The sequence below is a fragment of the Artemia franciscana genome, chromosome 9 (genome assembly GCF_032884065.1).
Source record: "Artemia franciscana chromosome 9, ASM3288406v1, whole genome shotgun sequence".
In the NCBI taxonomy this organism is placed as follows: domain Eukaryota; kingdom Metazoa; phylum Arthropoda; class Branchiopoda; order Anostraca; family Artemiidae; genus Artemia; species Artemia franciscana.
Window position 1 is genome coordinate 44,070,137 of NC_088871.1, and position 27,774 is coordinate 44,097,910.

The 27,774-nt window shown below is 34.8% G+C and overlaps 1 protein-coding gene across 3 annotated transcripts; it reads left to right on the top strand.

Annotated features, from left to right (window-relative positions):
- Positions 1-476: 476 nt before the first annotated feature.
- Positions 477-27,774, top strand: LOC136031455 (large ribosomal subunit protein uL29-like). 3 transcript variants are annotated; one of them, XM_065711065.1, is made up of 3 exons: positions 477-610; positions 13,482-13,611; positions 27,363-27,774. In XM_065711065.1, exon 3 carries the CDS (start codon positions 27,365-27,367, stop codon positions 27,734-27,736), a length of 372 nt encoding a protein of 123 aa, XP_065567137.1. In that variant the 5' UTR covers positions 477-610; positions 13,482-13,611; positions 27,363-27,364; the 3' UTR covers positions 27,737-27,774. The 3 variants fall into 3 exon arrangements, with proteins under 3 accessions (XP_065567137.1, XP_065567138.1, XP_065567139.1); XM_065711066.1 differs by having other exon boundaries at positions 13,482-13,587; XM_065711067.1 differs by lacking the exon at positions 13,482-13,611 and having other exon boundaries at positions 592-610.

A 27,774-nucleotide genomic window follows, 5' to 3' on the forward strand; every position in this document is an offset into this window, starting at 1 on the left:
TTACATAACCTTCGCCTAGTCTTTAAAATGAAAAATGGAAGCATTTCCTGAGCTCTAAACTGCATGTAAATTAGCTTTCTCTCAGTATTTTGTGACAGTTATTTGTTACGATCATAAAACCAGTAAGGTTTGTAGAGGATGGGTAAAAAAAAATAAATAACAACATACTAACAAGCCAAACAGCATCTATATATCCCATTCTCGGTGAAAATTAGACATATTTCGACTCATTTAGAAACAACCTTGAAGCCTTTATCTTTGATCTTTCAGGCATGTTGAATTTGATTATACAATTTTGATTTTGCGACATTCAATAAACTGTGAAAATTTTCTTGCGTTAATAATTTTGAATGTTTATTTTGAAGCTAAGGGACTGTGAATATTATGACGCAGCATAAACTGATTTATACAATTTTTTTTTGAAATTTAAGTTTATTGACACCAAGTTCCTGCAAATAAGGTATGTTCTTTATGTCTTAGGCTGAACCGAAATTCACTAGAAAAATCTGACTGCTAACTCTGTATGCTCGTTCGAGTTTCAAGAAGAAGAGAAAAGATTTTCTACACAACAGTACCGAAAAGCGAGGTATCAAAAAAGGAGCTGAATTAAGTATGCATGATCTGATATCATAAATAGATACTTCGTACTTTTAAAATATTTCTGTGTGATTTTGCTTTGGTCTTAACATTGTTTCTTTGCACAACTTCAGAGTTGTTCTCCTATGATAATGGTAGCCTACTCTGATCTGACATAGCCTATTTTAAGAAAGGGGTACTCCAGATTTGACTTTAGTTTTAGATAAAGGTACAGAAAATTTCGGAAAAATCCTATGATATGTGAGTTAAAAGATGAACACATTGCTCAGTGGGTCTTAAATCACTTTTTAATTATACTAGCCTAAATGCTACCCTCACCTGTTCTACCTTCTATTCTTTAAAGAACTCTAAAACTGTCTTTTTTGGGAAATTTTTAATTGACTCAATGCAATTTTTGGTCAATGTTCCTATTACCTGAACAATTGTTTAGGGTCATGAAACTATTGTTAATAGATGCATTTTGACTTTTTGAACATCTTTTCTCTCTTTCAAAACTACCACAAACTCACTGTTATGGAGTTAATATATATTTGCACATTAGGGTGGGGGGTAAAGCATAGCATATATTAAATACAGCAATGGTTAGTTTACATATTTAATATATGCTATGCTTTACCCCCACCCCCCTAATGTGCAAATATATAGCCCAAATTTGTTTTGAAACTATTACAGATTTGCGATTTCAAATATCCAATCAACAAAAATGGAAATGATTGCAATTCTATATGTGTAAATACAAGAATATTTGGGCTGGAATAACTCCATAATGGTGAGTTTATGGTAGTTTTGCAAGAGAGAAAAGATGTTCAAAAAGTCAATACATCTATTAACAGTAGTTTCATGACCCTAAACAATTGTTCAAGTAATAGGAACATTGACCCAATTTTTAATTGCATTTGTCAAAATCATATGATAAAATTCTAGTTTAGTGACTTCATTAAAATTAGTGCAAACAGTATTACTGGCTTTCATATAAAATGAATATACTACTTGATTCCTTTTTTTATGCTCTTTACAAATATAACAGTTGATTCTACTGCAAATTCAGATTTAAGCACTTTTTGACCTCTTAAAAATGACCTATATACGGTGTTATTACAAATCTGTAATAGTTTAGAAACAAATTTGGGCTATATATTTGCATATCAGGGGGGTGGGGGTAAAGCATAGCATATATTAATTACATAAACTAACAATTGCTGTTTTTTTATGTGTTTGTGCTGTTGCACTGGTGATCTCTCTTCTCATTAAAATTCAATGTGCACAAACACATAAAAAAATACAGCAATGGTTAGTTTATGTATTTAATATATGCTATGCTTTACCCCCACCCCTGTGATGTGCAAATATATAGCCCAAATTTGTTTCTAAACTATTACAGATTTGTAATGACCACATATATAGGTCATTTTTAAGAGGTCAAAAAGTGCTTAAATCTGAATTTGCAGTAGAAGCAATTATTATATTTGTAAACAGCATTAAAAAAGGCATCAAGTGGTATATTCACTTTATATGAAAGCCAGTAATACTGTTTGCACCAATTTTACCATGACTTCTTGCTATCTTGGAAAGGGGTTAGGTTAGGAAAATAAAACTTACAGGAATGGGTCTACAGGCTAAAGTATGACCAAGGAAGGTATTTTAAAGTACCCACCACCACTCTAGAGGGCCCTGGAATTTGCCTACATGACAGGTCTTTACCTATATAAATTTTGATAAATCAACATTTTACCTTAATTTTCAGTTACCAGTTGCTTTTCCTCTGCCTTTAGTTCTGAAAATGCAATTCCAGTTATTTGAGTAGAATTCTGAGCCATATCAATGTTTTTTTCAAAATTTAGGAAATGTATTTGCAGATTTTTTTAAACCTTATAAATTAGGATTGAGCAAACTTGTGAAGCTGAAAACAATTTTGTTGTACTTCCTTCAATCAGAAGATCTATTTTGTAAGGTTTCACTTTTATAACACACATGTTTTTAAAGTTCATCAAAGGTCAGGACCCTCTAGAGGGAGAGGGAGTGTAGGTAGGTACTTCAAAATGCCTTCCTGGGACATACTTTAGCCTGTAGCCACATCCCTGAAAGTTTCATTTTCCTAACCTAACCCCTTTCTGAGATAGCCAAGTCACTAAACTAGAATTTTACCATCTTTTTAAGTATGTAGATAAACATTAAGGAATGGCCTACTTATTGAATGAACATACTTCTTTGTGCCTTTTTTATGCTCTGTCCAAATATTATAATTGCTTTACTCACAAGTTCAGTTTTTAAGCCCTTTGTAGACCCTCAAAGATAATGTCTTTTTCTCCTGTTTTATATAACCTATGGCTTGTGTACCTGATTTGGCATCAATCTTGTTAAAACTTGTTTACCCATGAATTGAATCAACAGTGACATATGCTTAGGAGAATATAATCTAGGCTATATATTTGGGTGAGGTTAGAAACACTAGGTTAAAAATGAATTTGCAAGCAAATTTATTATTATTTTCAGGGAGAGCATAAAAAAGGCATTGACTGGTGTGTTGACTTCATTTATAGGTCATTTATGTGAACTGCTCAATATTATCATCATGTGAATAGCTTGAAAATAACCTTAGGCTGTACAACACTCACAATATCTAATATGCTGATAATCAACAGTAGAGTGTAATCTCAGACATGCATTTAAAGCTTGGCCTAGAAAATGCTGTTTAATCTTAGAGTTAGAATAAAATATCTGATCATAGACAGTCAGTTTTAGACAAACTTAATCTAAAGATAAGTGTTATGATTTGGTATAGAGTAAAAAACCAGTATGCAGTTGAGCAAAATTATATAAAACTCTCTCTCACATCTTGTGACCAAATAGGAATTGAGAAGAATTGTATCTGTCAATGAATAGCTAAAAACCTAATCTATGCATCAATATGGTTTTTATTAAAATTATTTAAGATCAAACAATTGAAATTATTAGTTTTTTGACTTACCTAGAAGGATGTTTTTTTAAAAATACCAATTGTCCTTTTTTGATGTATATATTCTTTAAGTGTTTCAGTTTTATTCATATATTAACAGAAAGCTGATTGCCTTCTGATTCTAGAAATGTGACTTTTATTGCTTGATATTGTGATTATAAATCACAAATATTAAAATAAAAAAAAAATTCTTTTCAATTACTTGTCATAATAGACACCACATTTTGAATTCAAGATGACAAATTACGCCCACTGGGTGTAATTTGTATCTCTCTAGTGAGAGATAGTGATGAGAGAGTTGTATCTCTCTAGTGTCATCTCTCTAGTGAGAGATGATTGGGCCTACACTTGCATTATGTCATTCTGTTGTAAAATAGGAGCAGTCCAAAAACCCATCTCTATTTTACCAGAATGCTGAAGATAAGCAGTCTTTTACCCTAATAATAATTAAATAGGTCAGACTTTAGGGGTAACTTATTTCAAAATTTAAATTTGAAAAACCAGAAGTTTGTAGCCAGTCAATACCAGCCCATCTATTCATAACTATCAGCCAATCCCAACTATCTTAATTTATGTGCATAATGTCCAAGATTTGGAACCTGTTGTATTTGTTTATGAAAGAGACTCTTCAATTAGGATATCTGTTCAGGATTAGACATTATCTAATAGTAATGGGAATATTACCCTACCATAATTTTTGGTTTTCAGTCTGTTTTGCTGTAAATTGAAGATACAATAACTTGCCTTATTTCAGTTGGATCTTAAGCCATAAAAAGTTTTTGCCTACATTTAAGATATAGATTTTAAAACCTTATAAATCTGGATCAGGCTAAGGTATTTGGCTTTAATGACCTTCCTTATACCAATTGAGCAGTAGCCTGCATTTATTTCTCAAGGTTTTGCTTTTTTAAGAAAAAACCATCATTCCCCTTGCTGGGAGGAAAAGGTTGCAATAGATACTTTAAACTAGCCCATCTTTCCAGAGGATTATTAAGGCTCTTTATTCATTTCTGAGAAATTTCCTTTACCTTCTCAACTACTTTCCAAGATTGACAAAAGCCCCTCATCTTAAATGTCACTTCTTTTAGATATAGGCCCATTAGAATAAAAAAAACCTACCATTTGGTGAACTTAAAAATAAATATCTTTTTTTGTTTTACCTTTATACTTTTCAGTGTTTTCTTATAGTTCACAAGTGGTTTTTACAGTACACATGAATGAGATTACAGATTGCTTTTAATGAGCAAACATAGGTAATAAAGATTAGGACAAAAAATAAAGTAGTACAATGTCCTCTGCATATAATTACTACAATTATGCCCCTCCCTCCCTGCAATGAGCCCAGATATATAGGGTATGGATTTTTTTTTTGTTTCATTTCAAATTGGCTTTATTTGACATTAAAGATGAGCTGTTTATAAGCAATGAGCAACAAAGTAATTCAAGCTCAAAAAATGGTAAAATTTTGTATCTAGCCCCATAAAGGGGGGGGGGGCAAGAATATTTATGGCTGTGGTTTTTTGGAAAGACTATTGGATTCATTTTGTCTATTTCCTATTTTTAAATATAAAAGGTACTGGGTGTAACTTTAGGGTCCCTTTAAGGACTTAAAATCTATGAAGGTAGCAATTAGTGAACAATAAAAAAATAATGCAAACCAAAAAAAATTGCCATCTTGTATATAGCCTAGGGCACTTTTAATGCATTATGGTAGGGTAGGGAAGGTTCAAATGTAGTTTCAGAGTTGTGATTATTATATTTTGAAAAAGATTTACCTTAAATCGCATTTGCCAGTGAGATAAGGTGGTAGATCCTCCTGTAGTTCTTGCTGGTGGTGAGTGATGTAATTATGTTGGCTTAGCTTGACTCCAGCCTTGAAGGAGTGGGGAGTCTCAGCTTGGATGGTAGACTTGGATAGGCTATTCCAGAGGGGGACCGCCCAAATGGAAAAGAAGCCACGTTGTTCCCTTCTCCGACATCCAGGCAGGTGAAGCTTAAGACTGTGACCTCTTGAATTGTTAGCCAGGGAGGGGGTGAAGATCTGGTTCAGGTGACCGGATTTGAAAATTTTGCATGTCATGATCATATCTCCTCTATATCTTCAATATCTGAGGGTTGGAAGTCTCAGAGATCCTAGGCGATCCTGGTAAGGGACATTATTTAAGCCATGGACCAGTTTGGTTGCTCTCCTTTGGACACTTTCAAGGGCTCTTGTGTCCATTTTATTTTGGGGAAAGGCCAAAGTCAAGCCAAACTCAAGGTGGGGACAGACAAGGGATTTATAAAGTTTTGTAACCACACATGACTTTCTGGTTACAAAAGAGTGCTTAATGAGTCTGAGAGCTCGATTAGCTTTTGCAACCTGACCCTGAGTGTGGCTGTGGAATTTTAAATCTTTGTCCACAATGATGCCTAAGTTTCTCTCCTCGGCAACTGCTTCCAACTGATCACACCCTATATGGTAGGGATGGTGGGGGTTATTGTGCCCTAAGTGCAGTACCTTGCATTTTGTTGCATTGAATTGTAGGGCCCAAGTTGATGACCAGGAGGATAGCCTGTCGAGGTCCAGCTGAATGCAGGCTCTTTCTTCTTCAGTTTCAGCAGGCCCAATAAGCTTACAGTTGTCAGCATATAATGTTAAACGTTGCATAGACAAGTTGTACAGTCGTTAATATATATGCTGAACAATGTTGGCCCAAGGATGGTTCCCTGTGGGACACCGCTTATAACCAGGGAATTGGAGGAGAAGACTGGATTGCCATTATCAGTGTAGATTATGACAGATTGAGATCTACCAGTTAGGAATGCTCCAATCCAGTCAATCACATCCTCATGCACCTGGTAAGCTTTAAGCTTCAGCAACAGGTATGAGTGTTCAACTTTGTCAAAGGCTTTGGCTTGGTTGAGTAAGATAATGTCAACCAGTTTACCCATATCTAAAATTTTAGTTGCATGATCGTATGACTGAATAAAGTTGGTGTCAATTGACCTGCCCCTGCAAAATCCATGTTGTCTATTGCTAATAAGTGTATTTTCTTCTAAATAATTTATAAGAGCATGGCTAATGATACCTTCAATGATCTTGCAAATGGCTGAGGTTAGGCTTATTGGTTGATAATTTCCTGGGTTATCCTTGTCACCTTTCTTAAAAATTGGTATAATATTTGCTTAGCTGATAACTTTTGCTTAGCTTTTAAACTTAGCTGATAAAATTTTGGATGAGGGGTCATTTGTTTTCTTGAAAAGTAGCTGATTTAGGTTTTTTAAACTTTCAATTTTGTTTTCAGAGCCTAACTATGGGATGGGAAGGTCTTTTGAAGCATTTATCCCCCCCCCCTCCAAAGGGCACTAACCATAAGTTTAACTGTTTCAAGTTTGTCAAATACTGATTTGTAAGATTTTAAAGAATTTGTCCAAATTTGAAATTAAAAGAGCTTGAAACCATCTCCCCTCAACTTAAGTTAGGCTCTAAATTCCATCCTGAAAGTGTTATCTCTCCTGATAAGTGATGTCAGTGTAAAAAAGATGAAACCTTGGCATTTGAGCAACACAAATATTTTAGGCACCAACATTTTAGAAAATTTGCCTAATAACATAAATGTTTATTTCCATATTTATTTGCATAATATATTTAAAATCACTTCAAATTTCCCATGCAGAAATACCCCTTTTTTAGTGAAAGGGGTGGGGGTAATCTTGAATTAAATTTTATATATCTGGATTGAAAGGTTATTTCCTATTAATTCTGTCTGGGGAAACCAAAAATGACATCAGAAATGAAAGACTACATCAATTAGTATCCCATTTCCACCCTAGTAAGGTCAGAGGGGGATGCAATCAGAATCTCAATTTATGCAGTATTTACACACAAATGAACACCAAAATGTTCAAAAGAATTTGCTTAATAATATATACAGAATAACCTGAAGTTTGGGGCTTTGGATTTTTGTCATATGATTATATACCCATTATGACTGGTGACTAGTATACCTGCCCCTAAAAGCCTTCATAAACTGATGCACTGCAGCTTTAAAGGTGACTGTGATAGCATTCAGTGCACTTGCAAAAAAAAGTAACCTTTTCTGCACTATTGCTTGCAGCCAGTGCCATGGAACTAGCTACCTCAAAATTCCTTTAGACCTTTAACTTTTTTTCCAAAATATATTTCTTTATTGATCTTGGTAACCAGTGTGATTCATCCAAATTTTGTTTTATTCAATAGCTTTTTAATCAAATCAAAGTTGTCATTTTTTCAGAGTCATAGTAATAAAAAACAAAGTTGCAATTGAAGTGTACCATTTGCTCTTTCTTACTTTAGTTTTTACTTTTCATATTTTTTTTGCAATAATAACCAATGGTGTTCTCATTGACCCCCCCCCCCTGATTGCTAAAGGGTGAGTGTGAAAATAAGAGTGAAGAGTCAAGATATACCAAGTTACTTGTAATTGGAATACATTATGAAATTGTAGAGTGGATGCTTCAGTTTCTTCCCAGGGTAAGGCAAAGAGTGAAAATTTTTGGAGAAAATGGACAGGTATTCAAGACATTGAAGTGTTAAGTGGAATGCCCTAGGGAACCATCTTGGAACCAATATTATTCAACATTTATATTAATGGCACACCAACTACAGTCAAAAATAAAATAAGTCTTTATGCTGATGACCCCTAACTTATTGGACCTGTTGATACACCCAATAAGAGAGCCTCTATGACCTATGGGTACTTTCCCAGTGAGCAACTTTGTGGAGGCTTGAATTTAATGTAAATAAATGTCAAACAATCTACTTTGGAAAGAAAACTGAGAAATGTCCTTATTATCTGCTAGGGATGGACAGATCAAGACAGACTATCATCTTGTCTGAAGCAGAGAGAGACTTGGGGATCATATTTGATAAAGAATTAAAGTTTGCTATGCACACACAGACAGCTGTAGCCAAAGCACTCCAAACCATTGGCATTATAAAATGAATAATCACTATTAGGTCACCTATGGTGATGACTAAATTATATAAGGCATTGGCCAGGCCTAATTTGGAGTTTGGCATGTGTTTTGCTAGCCCCCTCAACAAAGGTGACCAGCAGAAGTTAGAATCAGTTTAGAGACATGCTACAAAAGCAATTGATGGATGCAAATACTTAAACTACTCATCCTGTCTCAAGAAACTGGAACTCCCCACTCTTGTCTACTGACTTGAAAGGGATGATATTATTATGATGCATAAGCTCCTGAATTTTAACTCCCCATTAAACAAGCCATTTCAACTTAACCAGTCTGTCAGAGCTAAGGGGCATAGCTGGAAAGTATATCAGAAGAGAGCTGTCATTATGCTACACAATAACTTCTTCACTAACCAAATAGTGAGTTTGTGGAATTCACTCACCAAAGAAGCCTTCACTACCCCCAGTACTGCTTCCTTTAAAAGAGCTGGTGATGGAGAACAGTCATCAAAGCCATGGCAAACTGAGTGGGATGTCTTTGAGATGTCCAACTATTGTCATCACTAACCAGCAATTCTACAGGATTTAATCCTTGTTTTGCTGGACAATGCACTTTAAGGTATACCTTAAAGAAGATTTCAAGAAAATCTTCCACTCAGATTTGTACTCTTTATCCCTTAAAAAAAGAAGAAACTACCAGAAAAAAACACCATTGCCCCTGCACATACACCTCTTAAGTCAGCTTGGTGCTAATATAGACCCAATTTTAGTTCATGGGCATGAGATTGCAATGAAGCACTGTTAAGACCAAAAGTAGGCCAATAGCAAAGATTGTGCTTCCAACCCCCTTTGTCCTCTCAGGGTAGAAATAGGGTACTAAATGATGTAATGTTTCAATTTTGATGTCATTTTAAGTCTCCCCAGACTTTAAATAATTGGAGACAACCTTTTAATCTACCAAATGCTGTACAAATTGTGATTCTGATTTTTTAATCCCCTCCAACCTCACTTAGGGTTGAAATGGCGTGCCAAATAATAGAATTTTCAAATTCTAGCATCATTTTTGGTCTTCTACAGGCTTGAAGTAATTAAATAAACCTTTTTGTTCAGAGAATTTTGCAGAAATGTATATTCAAGATTTTTCCCTCTTCCCTGAAAAAAAGAGGTATTTCTCCACAGCAGATTTGGATAGATTATAGCAATTTTTTCTGTACATTTCAGTGGAAAAAACATTTTTATTCAGTGCAAAAAAGTCGCCCCAGACTTGAAATAATTGGAAACAACCTTTTAATCTGCCAAATATTGCACAAATTGTGATTCTGATTTTTTAATCCTCTCCAACCTTGCTTAGGGTTGAAATGGGGTGCTAAATAATAGAATTTTCGAATTCTAATGTCATTTTTGGTCTTTCCAGACTTAAAGTAATTAAAAATAAACCTTTTAGTTCAGAGAATTTTGAAGAAATGTATATTCAAGATTTTTCCCTTTTCCCTGAAAAAAAAGGTATTTCTCTGCAGCAGGTTTTGGATATATTATAGCAATTTTTTCTGAACATTTCAGTGCAAAAAACTTTTATTGCTCAAATGCCATGTCAAAACAGTATTTTTACTCACTTTGTACAATTGTTTTCCAAGATAACAACAAATACCTCAACTTGAGTTTTACTATTTTAATTTTACCTGTCTTAATCTTAGAAAAATGTGTTTGTCCTTAATCTTGGTATGGATCTGCTTTTCTTTGACTCCTGGTTTTTGAAACGTAATTCTAATGATCAGAGTAGGATTTGGAGCAATTGTATTATTATTCTTTATATATAAAAAGATCTAGAAAATAAATATCTAGGATCTAGCTGAGCTATGATGCCTCAAATACTCTCTCTGAGTCTTGTGACTATTGTAGATGTATTCCTGAAAGACTGAACATAAAGTTTGTCCAGGTTCACCAAAGATCAGTGGCTTCTAGAGAGGGAAGGGGGTGGATACTTTAAAAGGAGCTTCTGGGACATATTGACTAGTCTCAGTTAACCCCAAGCTCAAACTTTTCATTGCTGTCTGCTGACACAGTTTGTTCAGATAGGCAGTTCCATATTGATATCTATTGTCTATGGATTGTTCAAAAAATGTGGCTCAATTCTGCTTTCTAGGGCTATAATGAAAGAAAGATTGAGATAGATAGTTCACATTCTGTGGATGAAGGATCACAGATTGCCAAAAATTGTCCTTCTTGGCCACTGTCTGGGGCTACATGGAAAGCAGGTTGTTCATGTCTGGGTTGGGAGGATGTCATAAATAAAAATTTAAAGGAAATGGGAATTTTCTGGGATGGTGTTAAGAGGTAGGCCTTGAATAGATTAGGTTGGAGGAGCGTGCATAGCTGTGTTGGCCTCAGGCGGCTTGGTGCTACAGTGAGTTATTATTATTATTAGTATATTGATATCAAACAAATTGGAAATATATTATGGTGGTCTCTTTGCAGAACTGCTATGCCTTTTGATTTTTTAGAGTAGCCTCCAGTCATAGTCACATGAGAGAGGGGGATTGGGGTTAAATATGGCTTTTTTTTTACAGTTAGCCATGACTTGATACCCACAACTTTTCCATTTTAATTGCAAAAATAGCAAACCCAAAAACCGAAACAGTCAGCCAAAAAAAGTAATGATATCAATTTCTTTGCCTCACTGCCATAGTAAGATTTAAAAACAAATTTTTGACGGTAAAAATAATTAAATATTTCGCTTTTCAGCATCGTTGTGACAGCACAATCCTGAAATATCATTTCGACAGCCTAACAAAGTTGGGATTTTAAATTTCTCCTTATTGCTATTAAGAAATGAAGATTTTCACATCCCAGTTGGCTTTTGCGGTAAAACGGACAGATTCTCTTGATAAGCCTAAATTTAATTAAGTAATTTTGGCAGTATGTGTCATTACTGAAATCTAACAGAGGCCAAACAAAGTAACTAAAACCTTGTTTTGAACTTGTTTTCAAAAAGAAACAGTTTTAATAATTAAAATTTATTAAAAACTAAACTATAAAAAACCAACTACAAAACAATAACTTTCTTCCAAACACAAACCAGATCAAGCAGACCCAACCCCAAATCCACCACTACGTCAGGATCCACCCACTGGATCTGCCACTGCTACTTAGGCTACCTTCATTTGAAAAGAAAAAGATTTGTTTTTTGTTTAATTTCTGATTGTACTTTAAATAATGCAGGAAATCCGCCTCTGTGGAGAGTTTCGGAGAGCCTCCTTCCCCTCCACAATGGGAAGTCTTTGCAGCTGAATATTCTCCCATGGAGGATTTCTTTTGCGAGAAATTCCCCCATGGAAATTTTCTGCTGCGGAAAATTCCCAGATTGGAAATTTTTCGTACAAACCCCCCTCAGTTGACTAAAAGGTCCCTTAGACAATACGAAGCCCACAGAAAAGTTTCCATGGACAATTTCACTGAACTATCTTCAGATGTAAAATTGAGTTGGCAAAGAGAAAGTAAGAGAAATAAAAATAATTTTGTGCAGGAATTCTGACAAATTTCCCCTGGGAATTTTACCCCTCAAGAAATTCTTTCTGTTGAAATTTCCCGACCCTGAAGAAAATTACCCCTCCTCCTTGCATAAAACCCCCCTTCCCTTCCTGGAAAATATCTATACACTTTCCAATAATGTAAAGAACGAGTAAATTTTTATAACTTACAACCTTTTTTTCAGTGGCTGGGGGGGGGGGGGTCATGTCCTCTCCAGAAGTATAATTATTGGACCTTTCAAATGCACTGAATAAAATTGCTGTCTCAGAATTTTGATCGGATATTTTTTGGGGAAAAGGGAGTGTGGGAGGGTGGCTAGTTACCCTTCAGTATTTTCGGTCAATTTCAAAAGGCAGTAAAACTTTTAATTGTTCATTTGAATATACCCTTTGTCTATCTTCTAGGATCACTGTTTCGATAGGATTACCCCAGGGAAAAACAAAAAAAAGATACAAAAAATAAATAAGTACGCATCCGTGATCTTTCTTCTGGCAAAAAAGCAGAATTCCGCATTTTGCAGATACGATCAGTCAAACTGCAGATCTTGGACCATAGTAATTGAAGTTTTTTGATTGAAAGTAAAGAGAGAAACTAAAACTTGAAACAAACAGTAATTATACTTTCGAAGAAATAAGCTATCGTCTTTGTAACCCCATACCTATCTATACACCAAAGTTCTACTTGTGCAAAACTTTATAGTTTTTGGAATGCGACAAACAGCTAGTAAGCAAGTGCAAGTGCCTACTTTTTTATTATTTGGCTTTTAAACTTCAGTGCATTCAATCAATAACTCATCGAAAATTATTTTATTATTCATAATTATAACTCATTTTATATATTTAAAAGAAAGGTTTAAACTGCATTCTGTTTTATACAGCCTTGACAATAATGTTTCATTTGGTCTTCGAACATATCCCATCATTTGTTGAAAAATGTTAGTCAATTTTCTTATCGAAAACAAGAGTTTATTGGCAGTCTACAGATTTTACATAACCTTTGCCTAGTCTTTAGAAATGAAAAATGGAAGCATTTCCTGAGCTCTAAACTGCATGTAAATTAGCTTTCTCTCAGTATTTTTTGACAGTTATTTGTTACGATCATAAAACCAGTAAGGTTTGTAGAGGATGGGGCAAAAAAAATAAATAACAACATACTAACAAGCCAAACAGCATCTATATATCCCGTTCTCGTTGAAAATTAGACATATTTCGACTCATTTAGAAACAACCTTGAAGCCTTTATCTTTGATCTCTCAGGCATGTTGAATTTGATTATACAATTTTGACTTTGCGACATCCAATAAACTGTGAAAATTTCCTTGCGTTAATAATTTTGAATGTTTAGTTTGAAGCGATGGAACTGTGAACATTATGACGCAGCATAAACTGATTTATACTATTTTTTTGAAATTAGGTATATTGACACCAAGTTCCTGCGAATAAGGTATGTTCTTTATGTTTTAGGCTGAACCGAAATTCACTAGAAAAATCTGACTACTAACTCTGTACGTTCGTTCGAGTTTCAAGAAGAAGAGAAAAGATTTTCTACACAACAGTACCGAAAAGCGAGGTATCAAAAAAGGAGCTGAATTAAGTATGCATGATCTGATATCATAAATAGATACTTCGTACTTTTAAAAATATTTCTGTGTGATTTTGCTTTGGTCTTAACATTGTTTCTTTGCACAACTTCAGAGTTGTTCTCTTATGATAATGGTAGCCTACTCTGATCTGACATAGCCTATATTAAGAAAGGCTATACTGTAGAATAATATTTTTCATAAAACTGTAGAATTGTTCTGATACGGTATTATAATGGTACTCCAGATTTGACTTTAGTTTTAGATAAAGGTACAGAAAATTTCAGAAAAATCCTGTGATATGTGAGTTAAAAGATGAACACACTGCTCAGTGGGTCTTAAATCACTTTTTAACTATACTAGCCTAAATGCTACCCTCACCTGTTCTACCTTTTATTCTTTAAAGAACTCTAAAACTGTCTTTTGGGAAATTTTTAATTGACTGTCAATGCAATTTTTGGTCAATGTTCCTGTTACCTGAACAATTGTTTAAGGTCATGAAACTATTGTTAATAGATGCATTTTGACTTTTTGAACATCTTTTCTATCTTTCAAAACTACCACAAACTCACTGTTATGGAGTTAATATATATTTGCACATTAGGGTGGGGGGTAAAGCATAGCATGTATGCTTTACCCCCTTAAATACAGCAATGGTTAGTTTACTTATTTAATATATGCTATGCTTTACCCCCACCCCCCTAATGTGTAACTATATAGCCCAAATTTGTTTTGAAAATATTACAGATTTGTAATTTCAAATATCCAATCAACAAAAATGGAAATGATTGCAATTCTATATGTGTAAATACAAGAAAATTTGGGCTGGAATAACTCCATAATGGTGAGTTTATGGTAGTTTTGCAAGAGAGAAAAGATGTTCAAAAAGTCAATGCATCTATTAACAAGTTTCATGAGCCTAAACAATTGTTCAAGTAATAGGAACATTGACCCAATTTTTAATTGCATTTGTCAAATCATATGGGTAAAATTCTAGTTTAGTGACTTCAGTAAAATTAGTGCAAACAGTATTACTGGCTTTCATATAAAGTGAATATACTACTTGATGCCTTTTTTATGCTCTTTACAAATATAACAATTGCTTCTACTGCAAATTCAGATTTAAGCACTTTTTGACCTCTTAGAAATGACCTATATATGGGGTCATTACAAATCTGTAATAGTTTAGAAACAAATTTGGCTATATATTTGCATATCAGGGGTTTGGGGGTAAAGCATAGCATATATTAAATACATAAACTAACCATTGCTGTTTTTTTATGTGTTTGTGCTGTTGCACTGATGACTTTTCTTCTCATTAAAATTCAATGTGCACAAACATAAAAAAAAAATACAGCAATGGTTAGTTTATGTATTTAATATATGCTATGCTTTACCCCTACCCCTGTGATGTACAAATATATAGCCCAAATTTGTTTCTAAACTATTACAGATTTGTAATGACCATATATATAGGTCATTTTTAAGAGGTCAAAAAGTGCTTAAATCTGTTTTTGTGGTAGAAGCAATTATTATATTTGTAAACAGCATTAAAAAAGGCATCAAGTGGTATATTCTCTTTATATGAAAGCCAGTAATACTGTTTGCACCAATTTTACCATGACTTCTTGCTATCTTGGAAAGGGGTTAGGTTAGGAAAATAAAACTTACAGGGATGGGTCTACAGGCTAAAGTATGACCCAGGAAGGTATTTTAAAGTACCCACGTCCACTCTAGAGGGCCCTGGAATTTGCCTACATGACAGGTCTTTACCTATATAAATTTTGACAAATCAACATTTTACCTTAATTTTCAGTTACCAGTTGCTTTTCCTCTGCCTTTAGTTCTGAAAATACAATTCCAGTTATTTGAGTAGAATTCTGAGCCATATCAATGTTTTTTTTTCAAAATTTAGGAAATTATATGCAGATCTTTAAAACCTTATAAATTGGGATTGAGCAAAGTTGTGAAGCTGAAAACAATTTTGTTGTACTTCCTTCAAGCAGAAGATCTATTTTGTAAGGTTTCACTTTTATAACACACATGTTTTCAAAGTTCATCAAAGGTCAGGACCCTCTAGAGGGAGAGGGAGTGTAGGTAGGTACTTCAAAATGCCTTCCTGGGAAGGCATTCCCAGGCATTCCCTTTTACCATCTTTTTAAGTATGTGGATAAACGTTAAGGAATGGACTACTTATTGAATGAATTCTCCTATTTTATATAACCTATGGCTTGTGTACCTGATTTGGCATCAATCTTGTTAAAACTTGTTTACCCATGAATTGAATCAACAGTGACATATGCTTAGGAGAATATAATCTAGGCTATATATTTGGGTGAGGTTAGAAACACTAGGTTAAAAATGAATTTGCAAGCAAAGTTATTGTTATTTTCAGAGAGAGCATAAAAAAGGCATTGACTGGTGTGTTGACTTCATTTATAGGTCATTTATGTGAACTGCTCAATATTATCATCATGTGAATAGCTTGAACATAACCTTAGGCTGTACAACACTCACAATATCTAATATGCTGATAATCAACAGTAGAGCGTAATCTCAGACATACATTTAAAGCTTGGCCTAGAAAATGCTGTTTAATCTTAGAGTTAGAATAAAATATCTGATCATAGACAGAGTCAGTCTTAGACAAACTTAATCTAAAGATAAGTGTTATGATTTGGTATAGAGTAAAAAACCAGTATGCAGTTGAGCAAAATTATATACAACTCTCTCTCACATCTTGTGACCAAATAGGAATGGAGAAGAATTGTATATGTCAATGAATAGCTAAAAACCTAATCTATGCATCAATATGGTTATTATTAAAATTATTTAAGATCAAACAATTGAAATTATTAGTTTTTTGACTTACCTAGAAGGATGTTTTTTTAAAAATACCAATTGTCCTCTTTTGATGTATATATCCTTTAAGTGTTTCAGTTTTATTTATATATTAACAGAAAGCTGATTGCCTTCTGATTCTAGAAATGTGACTAATTGCTTGATATTGTGATTATAAATCACAAATATTAAAATAAAAAAAAATTCTTTTCAATTACTTGTCATAATAGACACCATATTTTGAATTCAAGATGACAAATTACTCCCACTGGGCTGGCTGACTTTAGGGGTAACTTCTTTCAAAATTTAAATTTGAAAAACCAAAAGTTTGTAGCCAGTCAATACCAGCCCATCTATTCATAACTATCAGCCAATCCCAACTATCTTGATTTATGTGCATAATGTCCAAGATTTGGAGCCTGTTCTATTTGTTTATGAAAGAGACTCTTCAATTAGGATATCTGTTCAGGATTAGACATTATCTAATAGTAATGGGAGTATTACCCTACCATAATTTTGGGTTTCAGTCTGTTTTGCTGTAAATTGAGGATACAATAACTTGTCTTATTTCAGTTGGATCTTAAGCCATAAAAAGTTTTTGCCTAAATTTAAGATATAGATTTTAAAACCTTATAAATCTGGATCAGGCTAAGGTATTTGGCTCTAATGACCTTCCTTATGCCAATTGAGCAGTAGCCTGCATTTATTTCTCAAGGTTTTGCTTTTTTAAGAAAAAACCATCATTCCCCTTGCCAGGAAGAAAGGGTTGCAATAGATACTTTAAACTAGCCCATCTTTCCAGAAGATTATTAAGGCTCTTTATTCATTTCTGAGAAATTTCTTTTACCTTCTCAACTACTTTCCAAGATTGACAAAAGCCCCTCATCTTAAATGTCACTTCTTTTAGATATAGGCCCATTAGAATAAAAAAAAAAACCTACCATTTGGTGAACTTAAAAATAAATATCTTTTTTTGTTTTACCTTTATACTTTTCAGTGTTTTCTTATAGTTCACAAGTGGTTTTTACAGTACACATGAATGAGATTACAGATTGCTTTTAATGAGCAAACATAGGTAATAAAGATTAGGACAAAAAATAAAGTAGTACAATGTCCTCTGCATATAATTACTATAATTATGCCCCTCCCTCCCTGCAATGAGCCCAGATATATAGGGTATGGATTTTTTTTTTGTTTCATTTCAAATTGGCTTTATTTGACATTAAAGATGAGCTGTTTATGAGCAACAAAGTAATTCAAGCTCAAAAAATGGTAAAATTTTGTATCTAACCCCATAAAGGGGGGGGGGGGGGCAAGAATATTTATGGCTGTGGTTTCTTGGAAAGACTATTGGATTCATTTTGTCTATTTCCTATTTTTAAATATAAAAAGGTACTGGGTGTAACTTTAGGGTCCCTTTAAGGACTTAAAATTTATGAAGGTAGCAATCAGTAAACAATAAAAAAATAATGCAAAACAAAAAAAATCGCCATCTTGTATATAGCCTAGGGCACTTTTAATGCATTATGGTAGGGTAGGGAAGGTTCAAATGTAGTTTCAGAGTTGTGATTATTATATTTTGAAAAAGATTTACCTTAAATTACCTTAAATCACATTTGCCAGTGAGATAAGGTGGTAGATCCTCCTGTAGTTCTTGCTGGTGGTGAGTGATCTAATTATGTTGGCTTAGCTTCCCAGTCCAGCCTCCACTCAGCCCTCTCCCAGTCCCTATTGACTCCAGCCTTGAAGGAGTGGGGAGTCTCAGCTTGGATGGTAGACTTGGATAGGCTATTCTAGAGGGGAACCACCCAAATGGAAAAGACGCCATGTCATTCCCTTCTCTGACATCCAGGCTGGTGAAGCTTAAGACTGTGACCTCTTGAATTGTTAGCCAGGGAGGGGGTGAAGATCTGGTTCAGGTGACTGGACTTGAAAATTTTGCGTGCCATGATCACATCTCCTCTATATCTTCAATGTGAGGGTTGGAAGTCTCAGAGATCCTAGGCGATCCTGGTAAGGGACATTATTTAAGCCATGGACCAGTTTGGTTGCTCTCCTTTGGACACTTTCAAGGGCTCTTGTGTCCATTTTATTTTGGGGAAAGGCCAAACTCAAGGTGGGGACAGACAAGGGATTTATAAAGTTTTGTAACCACACATGACTTTCTGGTTACAAAAGAGCACTTAATGAGTCCGAGAGCTTGATTAGCTTTTGCAACCTGAGCCTGAGTGTGGCTGTGGAATTTTAAATCTTTGTCCACAATGATGCCTAAGTCTCTCTCCTCAGCAACTGCTTCCAACTGATCACACCCTATATGTTAGGGATGGTGGGGGTTATTGTGCCCTAAGTGCAGTACCTTGCATTTTGTTGCATTGAATTGTAGGGCCCAAGTTGATGACCAGGAGTATAGCCTGTCAAGGTCCAGCTGAATGCAGGCTCTTTCTTCTTCAGTTTCAGCAGGCCCAATGAGCTTACAGTTGTCAGCATATAATGTTAAAACGTTGCATAGACAAGTTGTACAGTCATTAATATATATGCTGAACAATGTTGACCCAAGGATGGTTCCCTGTGGGACACCGCTTATAACTGGGGAAGTGGAGGAGAAGACTGGATTGCCATTATCAGTGTAGATCATGACACGTTGAGATCTATCAGTTAGGAATGCTCCAATCCAGTCAATCACATCCTCATGCACCTGGTAAGTTTTAAGCTTCAGCAACAGGTATGAGTGTTCAACTTTGTCAAAGGCTTTGGCTTGGTTGAGTAAGATAATGTCAACTGGTTTACCCATATCCAAAATTTTAGTTGCATGATAATATGACTGAATAAAATTGGTGTCAATTGCCCTGCCCCTGCAAAATCCATGTTGTCTATCACTAATAAGTGTATTTTCTTCTAAATAATTTATTAGAGCATGGTTAATGATACCTTCCACGATCTTGCAAATGGCTGAGGTTAGGCTTATTGGTCAATAATTTCCTGGGTTATCTTTGTCACCTTTCTTAAAAATTGGTATAATATTTGCTTAGATGATGACTTTTGCTTAGCTTTTAAACTTAGCTGATAAAATTTTGGATGAGGGGTCATTTGTTTTCTTGAAAAGTAGCTGATTTAGGTTTTTTAAACTTTCAATTGTGTTTTTAGAGTCTAAACTATGGGATGGGAAGGTCTTTTGAAGCATTTATCCCCCCCCCCTCCAAAGGGCACTAACCATAAGTTTTATAAAAGTGAAACTTTCAGAAAGAGATCTGCAGCATATACAACAAGAAAACTGTTTCAAGTTTGCCAAATACTGATTTGTAAGATTTTAAAGAATTTGTCCAAATTTGAAATTAAAAGAGCTTGAAACCATCTCCCCTCAACTCAAGTTAGGCTCTAAATTCCATCCTGAAAGTGTTATCTCTCCTGATAAGTGTTGTCAGTATAAAAAACATGAAACCTTGGCATTTGAGCAACACAAATATTTTAGGCACCAACATTTTAGAAAATCTGCCTAATAGCATAAATGTTTATTTCCATATTTATTTGCATAATATATTTAAAATCACTTGAAATTTCCCATGCAGAAATACCCCTTTTTTAGTGAAAGGGGTGGGGGTAATCTTGAATTAAATTTTATATATTTTCTGGATTGAAAGGTTATTTCCTATTAATTCTGTCTGAGGAAACCAAAAATGACATCAGAAATGAAAGACTACATCAATTAGTATCCCATTTCCACCCTAGTAAGGTCAGAGGGGGATGCAATCAGAATCTCAATTTGTGCAGTATTTACACACAAATGGACACCAAAACATTCAAAAGAATTTGCTTAATAATATATACAGAATAACCTGAAGTTTGGGGCTTTGGACTTTTGTCATATGGTTATATACCCATTATGACTGGTGACTAGTATACCTGCCCCTAAAAGCCTTCATAAACTGATGCACTGCAGCTTTAAAGGTGACTGTGATAGCATTCAGTGCACTTGCAAAAAAAAGTAACCTTTTCTGCTCTATTGCTTGCAGCCAGTGCCATGGAACTAGCTACCTCAAAATTCCTTTAGACCTTTAACTTTTTTTCCGAAATATATTTCTTTATTGATCTTGGTAACCAGTGTGATTCATCCAAATTTTGTTTTATTCAATAGCTTATTAATCAAATCAAAGTTGTCATTCTTTCAGAGTCAAAGTAATAAAAAACAAAGTTGCAATTGAAGTGTACCATTTGCTCTTTCTTGCTTCAGTTTTTGCTTTTCACATTTTTTTTTGCAATAATAACCAATGGTGTTCTCATTGACCCCCACCCCCCCCCCCCTTCATTGCTAAAGGGTGAATGTGAAAATAAGAGTGAAGAGTCAAGATATACCAAGTTACTTGTAATTGGAATACATAATGAAATTGTAGAGTGGATGCTTCAGTTTCTTCCCAGGATAAGGCAAAGAGTGAAAATTTTTGGAGAAAATGGACAGGTATTCAAGACATTGAAGTGTTAAGTGGAATGCCCTAGGGAACCATCTTGGAACCAACATTATTCAACATTTATATTAATGGCACACCAACTACAGTCAAAAATAAAATAAGTCTTTGTGCTGATGACCCCTAACTTTTGGACCTGTTGATACACCCAATAAGAGAGCCTCTATGACCTATGAGTACTTTCCCAGTGGGCAACTTTGTGGAGGCTTGAATTTAATGTAAATAAATGTTAAACAATCTACTTTGGAAAGAAAACTGAGAAATGTCCTTATTATCTGCTAGGGATGGACAGATCAAGACAGACTATCATCTTGTCTGAAGCAGAGAGAGACAAAGCACTCCAAACCATTGGCATTATAAAATGAATAATCACTAGTAGGTCACCTATGGTGATGACTAAATTATATAAGGCATTGGCCAGGCCTAATTTGGAGTTTGGCATGTGTTTTGCTAGCCCCCTCAACAAAGGTGACCAGCAGAAGTTAGAATCAGTTCAGAGACATGCTACAAAAGCAATTGATGGATGCAAATACTTAAACTACTCATCCTGTCGCAAGAAACTGCGACACTTGTCTACCGACTTGAAAGGGATGATATTATTATGATGCACAAGCTCCTGAATTTTAACTCCCCATTATACAAGCCATTTCAACTTAACCAGTCTGTCAGAGCTAAGGGGCATAGCTGGAAAGTATATCAGAGAGAGCTGTCACTATGCTACACAATAACTTCTTCACTAACCAAATAGTGAGTTTGTGGAATTCACTCACCAAAGAAGCCTTCACTACCCCCAGTACTGCTTCCTTTAAAAGAGCTGGTGATGGAGAACAATCATCAAAGCCATGGCAAACTGAGTGGGATGTCTTTGAGATGTCCAACTATTGTCATCACTAACCAGCAATTCTACAGGATTTAATCCTTGTTTTGCTGGACAGTGCAATTTGAGGTAGACCTTAAAGAAAATTTCAAGAAAATCTTCCACTCAGATTTGTACTCTTTATCCCTTAGAAAAAGAAGAAACTACCAGCAAAAAACACTATTGCCCCTGCACACACACCTCTTAAGTCAGCTTGGTGCTAATATAGACCCAATTTTAGTTCATGGGCATGACATTGCAATGAAGCACTGTTAAGACCAAAAGCAGGCCAATAGCAAAGATTGTGCTTCCAACCCCCTTTGTCCTCTCAGGGTAGAAATAGGGTACTAAATGATGTAATGTTTCAATTTTGATGTCTTTAAGTCTCCCTAGACTTTAAATAATTGGAGATTACCTTTTAATCTACCAAATGCTGCACAAATTGTGATTCTGATTTTTTTATCCCCTCCAACCTCACTTAGGGTTGAAATGGGGTGCTAAATAGTAGGATTTTCAAATTCTAGCGTCATTTTTGGTCTTCTATAGGCTTGAAGTAATTAAAAATAAACCTTTTTGTTCGGAGAATTTTGCAGAAATGTATATTCAAGATTTTTCCCTCTTCCCTGAAAAAAAGAGGTATTTCTCCACAGCATATTTTGGATATATTATAGCAAATTTTACTGAACATTTCAGTGCAAAAAACTTTTATTGCTCAAATGCCATGTCAAAACAGTATTTTTACTCACTGTGTACAATTGTTTTCCAAGATAACAACAAATACCTCAACTTGAGTTTTACTATTTTAATTTTACCTGTCTTAATCTTGGAAAAATGTGTTTGTCCTTAATCTTGGTATGGATCTGCTTTTCTTTGACTCCTGGTTTTTGAAACATAGTTCTAATGATCAGAGTAGGATTTGGAGCAATTGTATTATTATTCTTTATATATAAAAATATCTAGAAAATAAATATCTAGGATCTAGCTGAGCTATGATGCCTCAAATACTCTCTCTGAGTCTTGTGACTACTGTAGATGTATTTCTGAAAGACTGAACATAAAGTTTGTCCAGGTTCACCAAAGATCAGTGTCTTCTAGAGAGGGAAGGGGGTGGATACTTTAAAGGAGCTTCTGGGACAAATTGACTAGTCTCAGTTAACCCCAAGCTCAAACTTTTCATTGCTGTCTGCTGACACAGTTTGTTCAGATAGGCAGTTCCATATTGATATCTATTGTCTATGGATTGTTCAAAAAATGTGGCTCAATCCTGCTTTCTAGGGCTATAATGAAAGAAAGATTGAGATAGATAGTTCACATTCTGTGGATGAAGGATGACAGATTGCCAAAAATTGTCCTTCTTTGCCAACTGTCTGGGGCTACATGGAAAGTAGGTTGTCCATGTCTGGGTTGGGAGGATGTCATAAATAAAAATTTAAAGGAAATGGGAATTTTCTGGGATGGTGTTAAGAGGTAGGCCTTGAATAGATTAGGTTGGAGGAGCATGCATAGCTGTGCTGGCCTCAGGCGGCTTAGTGCTACAGTGAGTTATTATTATTATTATTATTAGTATATTGATATCAAACAAATTGGAAATATATTATGGTGGTCTCTTTGCAGAACTGCTATGCCTTTTAATTTTTTAGAGTGGCCTCCAGTCATAGTCACATGAGAGAGGGGGATTGGGGTTAAATATTTTTCACTACTATTCTTGAAACTCAAGGTGTTCAAATCTTATTTCATTTCTTTTGAGTTTTTGTGGTACTTGTGTCGAAGTTTAAGCCTTTAAATAATGCTGATATGGCAGGTTCAGGCAGGCTAATGCATTATGGCTGTCTTCAGGCAAATTACTATCAGATAGTGGGATCAAATACCTTCGATCATCAGGAAACATAGTTACATGATTCTGAACAGAATTTGGACAGTCATTTACATATAATTGAATAGTATTGGTCCAAGAATAGTGCCATGGGGAACATGGATGAGGCCAGGAATCCAATCAGAGTGTGTTCAGCTTCTATTATTGCTAATTGAAAAGCACAGTTGAAATTTCCAGAGGAAATCTTTTGTCCACAGAACAATATCTTAATAAAGCTGGTGAGCATGGAGGATGTGGTGATTTGATAATGGGCAACTTTGTCAAAAGCCTTGGACTGATCAAGTAATATTATATCTTGGAAGTTTTTGATCAATCATCTTTGATATTAAATGGCAATGCTGGTGTCAGTGGATCTTCACCTCCTGAAATCATGCTGGATAGGATTAAAAAGTTTGTTGCATTCAAGATGGATGAGAATGGGATCATTAATTATGCCTTCTGGAAGCTTTGTGGCTGTGCTTGCTAAGCTGATTGGCCTATAGTTGACAGGATCATCCTTCTCTCTTTTTATTTAGGAATAATGTATACTCTTTTCTGTTCTTCTTAGACCTTGCCACGTTAATGAATATTTGAGAAAATCTTGCAAGTAAATCAACAACATAACGAGTATTTAGGATGAATGCTGTTGTTCCCATGCTTTACATATTTAAATTTCTAAGCCTTATGTAAATATACTTGATATTGGTGTTTGAAATCCAGTGGGTAGGGTAGAAATAATTGGTTGTGGTTATTCAAATGATCTGTTTCTATGAGCTTTTACTAAGGTTACTATTTTTGAGGCTAGTTTTTTAGAATATGAAATTGGTTCCACTGAAATGATTATGAGTTTGATTCTCTGATGTAGACTATGATTTTTAGGTGATACATGTGTCTGGAAGGGTTAAAGATTACTGTTAGTATCAACAACAAGGGACTTACTATTTTGCAACCTTTATAAATTTTGAAGTTCTCTTGATTATTGATCTTTTTATACCTAATACCTTAAGTTACAATAAATTGCATTTGCCAGTAAGTAAAATGAGTGGTCAACCTCCTGTAGATTCTTTCTTGGACTGCTGAGTCAACTGCAGTTGATGATCAAGTTTCAGTTCAGCTTCCAGTCAACATTGGTTCAACCTTCATTGGTTCTTGCGTTGAATGAATTGAGGGTGGTTGGCTTTACAGCACTGTAAAGAGCTGTAGAGCTGAAATGTTTGCTATGGCCTCTAATACATTAGAGAAAGGATAGAGAAATCCTTCACTACTCCAGAGTCTAGCATTTTTCCAATGCCAATGCATTGGTAGGCAAAAAGATTGTGCCACAGCAAAGTAGTTTTATTCCAGTTTGCAGCACAGAAGTTGAAAATTCTGAAATAAACAATCAATTTAAAATGATTGAAATCCTATGCTGAGCTTTGCAGCTTCACAGGTAATAATGCTGTGTTGTCACATTTGTTTCTACAGAGTCATAGGTCCATACAAAATAAATTGTTAACAGAGTCGTATATTTTAAAGCTTCATTTAACAAGTTGCAGTGATGCATACTTATGCATCAGCTATCATTGAGAAGGGCTGCTGAGTCATTGCTTGAGTTGAGAAATGGTAATCTAAGTCTGATGCCTCAATAAATACATTAGTATGTCCAAATTTTCTAACATTCCACAAGCCTTTAGATAAATATAGAAGAGGGAAGGTAAAGTGTTGCCACTCGAAGGGGTTCATGTGTCCTACTAGATTTTCCTCTGCCTAGGTTTTGAAAATATGCTTGGGGAGGGGCTTTCATTGAAAAATGGGCAACTTTATCATAATTAAAGCAATAAGTAGCAAGAAGCCTTGCAACATTAAACAGACGGCTATTCAGCAAGTTTCTGTTTGAAGCTGTCAAGCATCTGCTTTTCTGTCAACTTTTTTTTGCAAAACAGCTATGATTATGGTAACACAGAGATAACAAAAGCCAACTGAAGTTTTGTTCTGCTGAAAAATAGGTTCCCCTTTGTTCCTGATGTTTCTTGAAAAAAAAAACAACAACAGCCAGTCAATCAGGCTTTCTGCTTTTTATTTTAGTCCAACAAACTGCCTGAGCTGGTTTTATTACAAATGATAAAATTTATTCTGGTTACTAGGTGTTGTAACATACATACAGAAGATGGTAGGTGCAAGAAAAAACAGGTGTCCAGTCTTGTATTTCAATGTTTTGTGTTTCTAACCTTTTCTACAACAGACAATAATTTGAAATCATTGGTAACCATTTATCCAAAAAAATTTTCATATATTTGAAATTTAATTTCATTTCTGTTCCAGGTTTTAGGTCTTTTAACAGCTGCTTGATAAATTGGTTGTCTATCCTCTCCTGTTACTCAATTTCTAAGGTTTCTCAATGGGGAACAACTTATAGAACATCTTATTAAATTTTTTTCCTTTTTGTTCATGTGTACCTTTTTTTAGTGTTTTGTATTTAGATGCTTAGGCATAGGCGTTTTTGTAGAATATTCAGCTTTTTATGCTGTAGATATTTGTGTATCCATTACTGTCTTCGAGTCATCTCCATTTGCAACCTTTAAAAAGTTCCATGCCAAATTTTTGGAACCTGTACATGTAACCTTTTTCATTGTGGTTGTCAATCTGAAAGAAAGATATTCTCACACAGAAAATCTTAAAAACAAACAATGTAATTTTGCTTCTATGTTGTCAAAATTATTGTCCTGATACTTCAATTGGTTCAATTCTCATGTATAATATTTCAATCCCTATTTGATGACTGTAGCTTCTAATTGTCCAAAATTTTGGTTAGATTAATAAATAACTTATCTTGACCTTGATGAGATGATGGCAAAAAGTCTCAGAATTAAGCAACTATTTTTGTTTTGTAAATCACCCTATGTTTTATTTTAACCTCAGGTGTTATGACAAGTCAAATTGCTTAATATTGATGGGCAATGATTACAGCCTTGTAATGACTGCTTTAACAAATTCAAAACAAGGATATTTTTAATTGATTCATCCATGAAAAGTATCAACAGCAAAGACTGTAAGATAGCACTAACCAAGTAAAATGCAACCCTTCTCAAATGATGTTGACTATGTAGATCTAACCAAGTTACAGTCTTAAAGCCTAGATATCCTCAAATTCCCTTGGTACTGTACTATCCAAGTTAAAGAGATTTTGCTACACCTATAACAGCATCTCAGCATCCAAATGCTTGTACTTTTTGACGATTTTGCTGAATTGTGGGCAGTGGACTTGTTAAAAGCTTTAGATCTAATAAATCATAATACATTGGTAGAAAAACTATTCAGTTGAATACAATCTGACCCCTTTTTAATTAGAATAATCATGTCTTTTCTCTCTAATAGAATGAAGTTGTTAATACCTTAATGTATATTCAGATCCCCTCCCAATCTACAGTGGTTTATCCCAGGGGACCTCTTAGACTCAATTTGATTTGTCCCAAGGATAAATGAACTTTGTTTCAATATCTGAGATAGATGTAAATATGTCGATAATCTGACTAGATGTGACAGTCAAGAATTTTAATAATTATTTACTTTAAGTCTCTCCCTTCTTTACCTGACCAATACCCCCTGAAATCTCAGTTAGTACTCTGAAATAACTGGGTGTTACCATCGCAAGTGGCTTAAAACAGGATTACCAGCTTAACAGATTTCCCAATTTCAGCACATAAACTGCATTGAAACAGTAACTGCTTCATATAGATTAAGTTGTTTAGCTGTCTATAAATTTATTCTCTTTTTCAGAAATGGCAAAGATCAAGTGTAAGGATTTGCGTCTTAAGAAGAAGGAGGATTTAGTAAAACAACTCCATGAGTTGAAGACTGAATTAGCTTCCCTTCGTGTTGCTGTTGTCACTGGTGGAGCTGCCTCCAAAATCTCCAAGATCAGGGTTGTCAGAAAAGCAATCCAACGAGTCTTCATTGTTATGCACCAGAAACAGAAAGAAAACCTTAGAAAACTGTATGCTGGCAAAAAATACAAGCCCCTTGATCTTAGGCCAAAGGTGACCCGCAAGATGCGTCGTGCTTTATCCAAGTCAGAATTGGCTAAGAGGACTCACAAGCAGCAAAGGAAGGCATTGGCGTTTCCAATGAGACGGTTTGCAGTCAAAGCTTAATTTTGTTATAATTGCAAAATAAAGAAAAAAAGCAACTG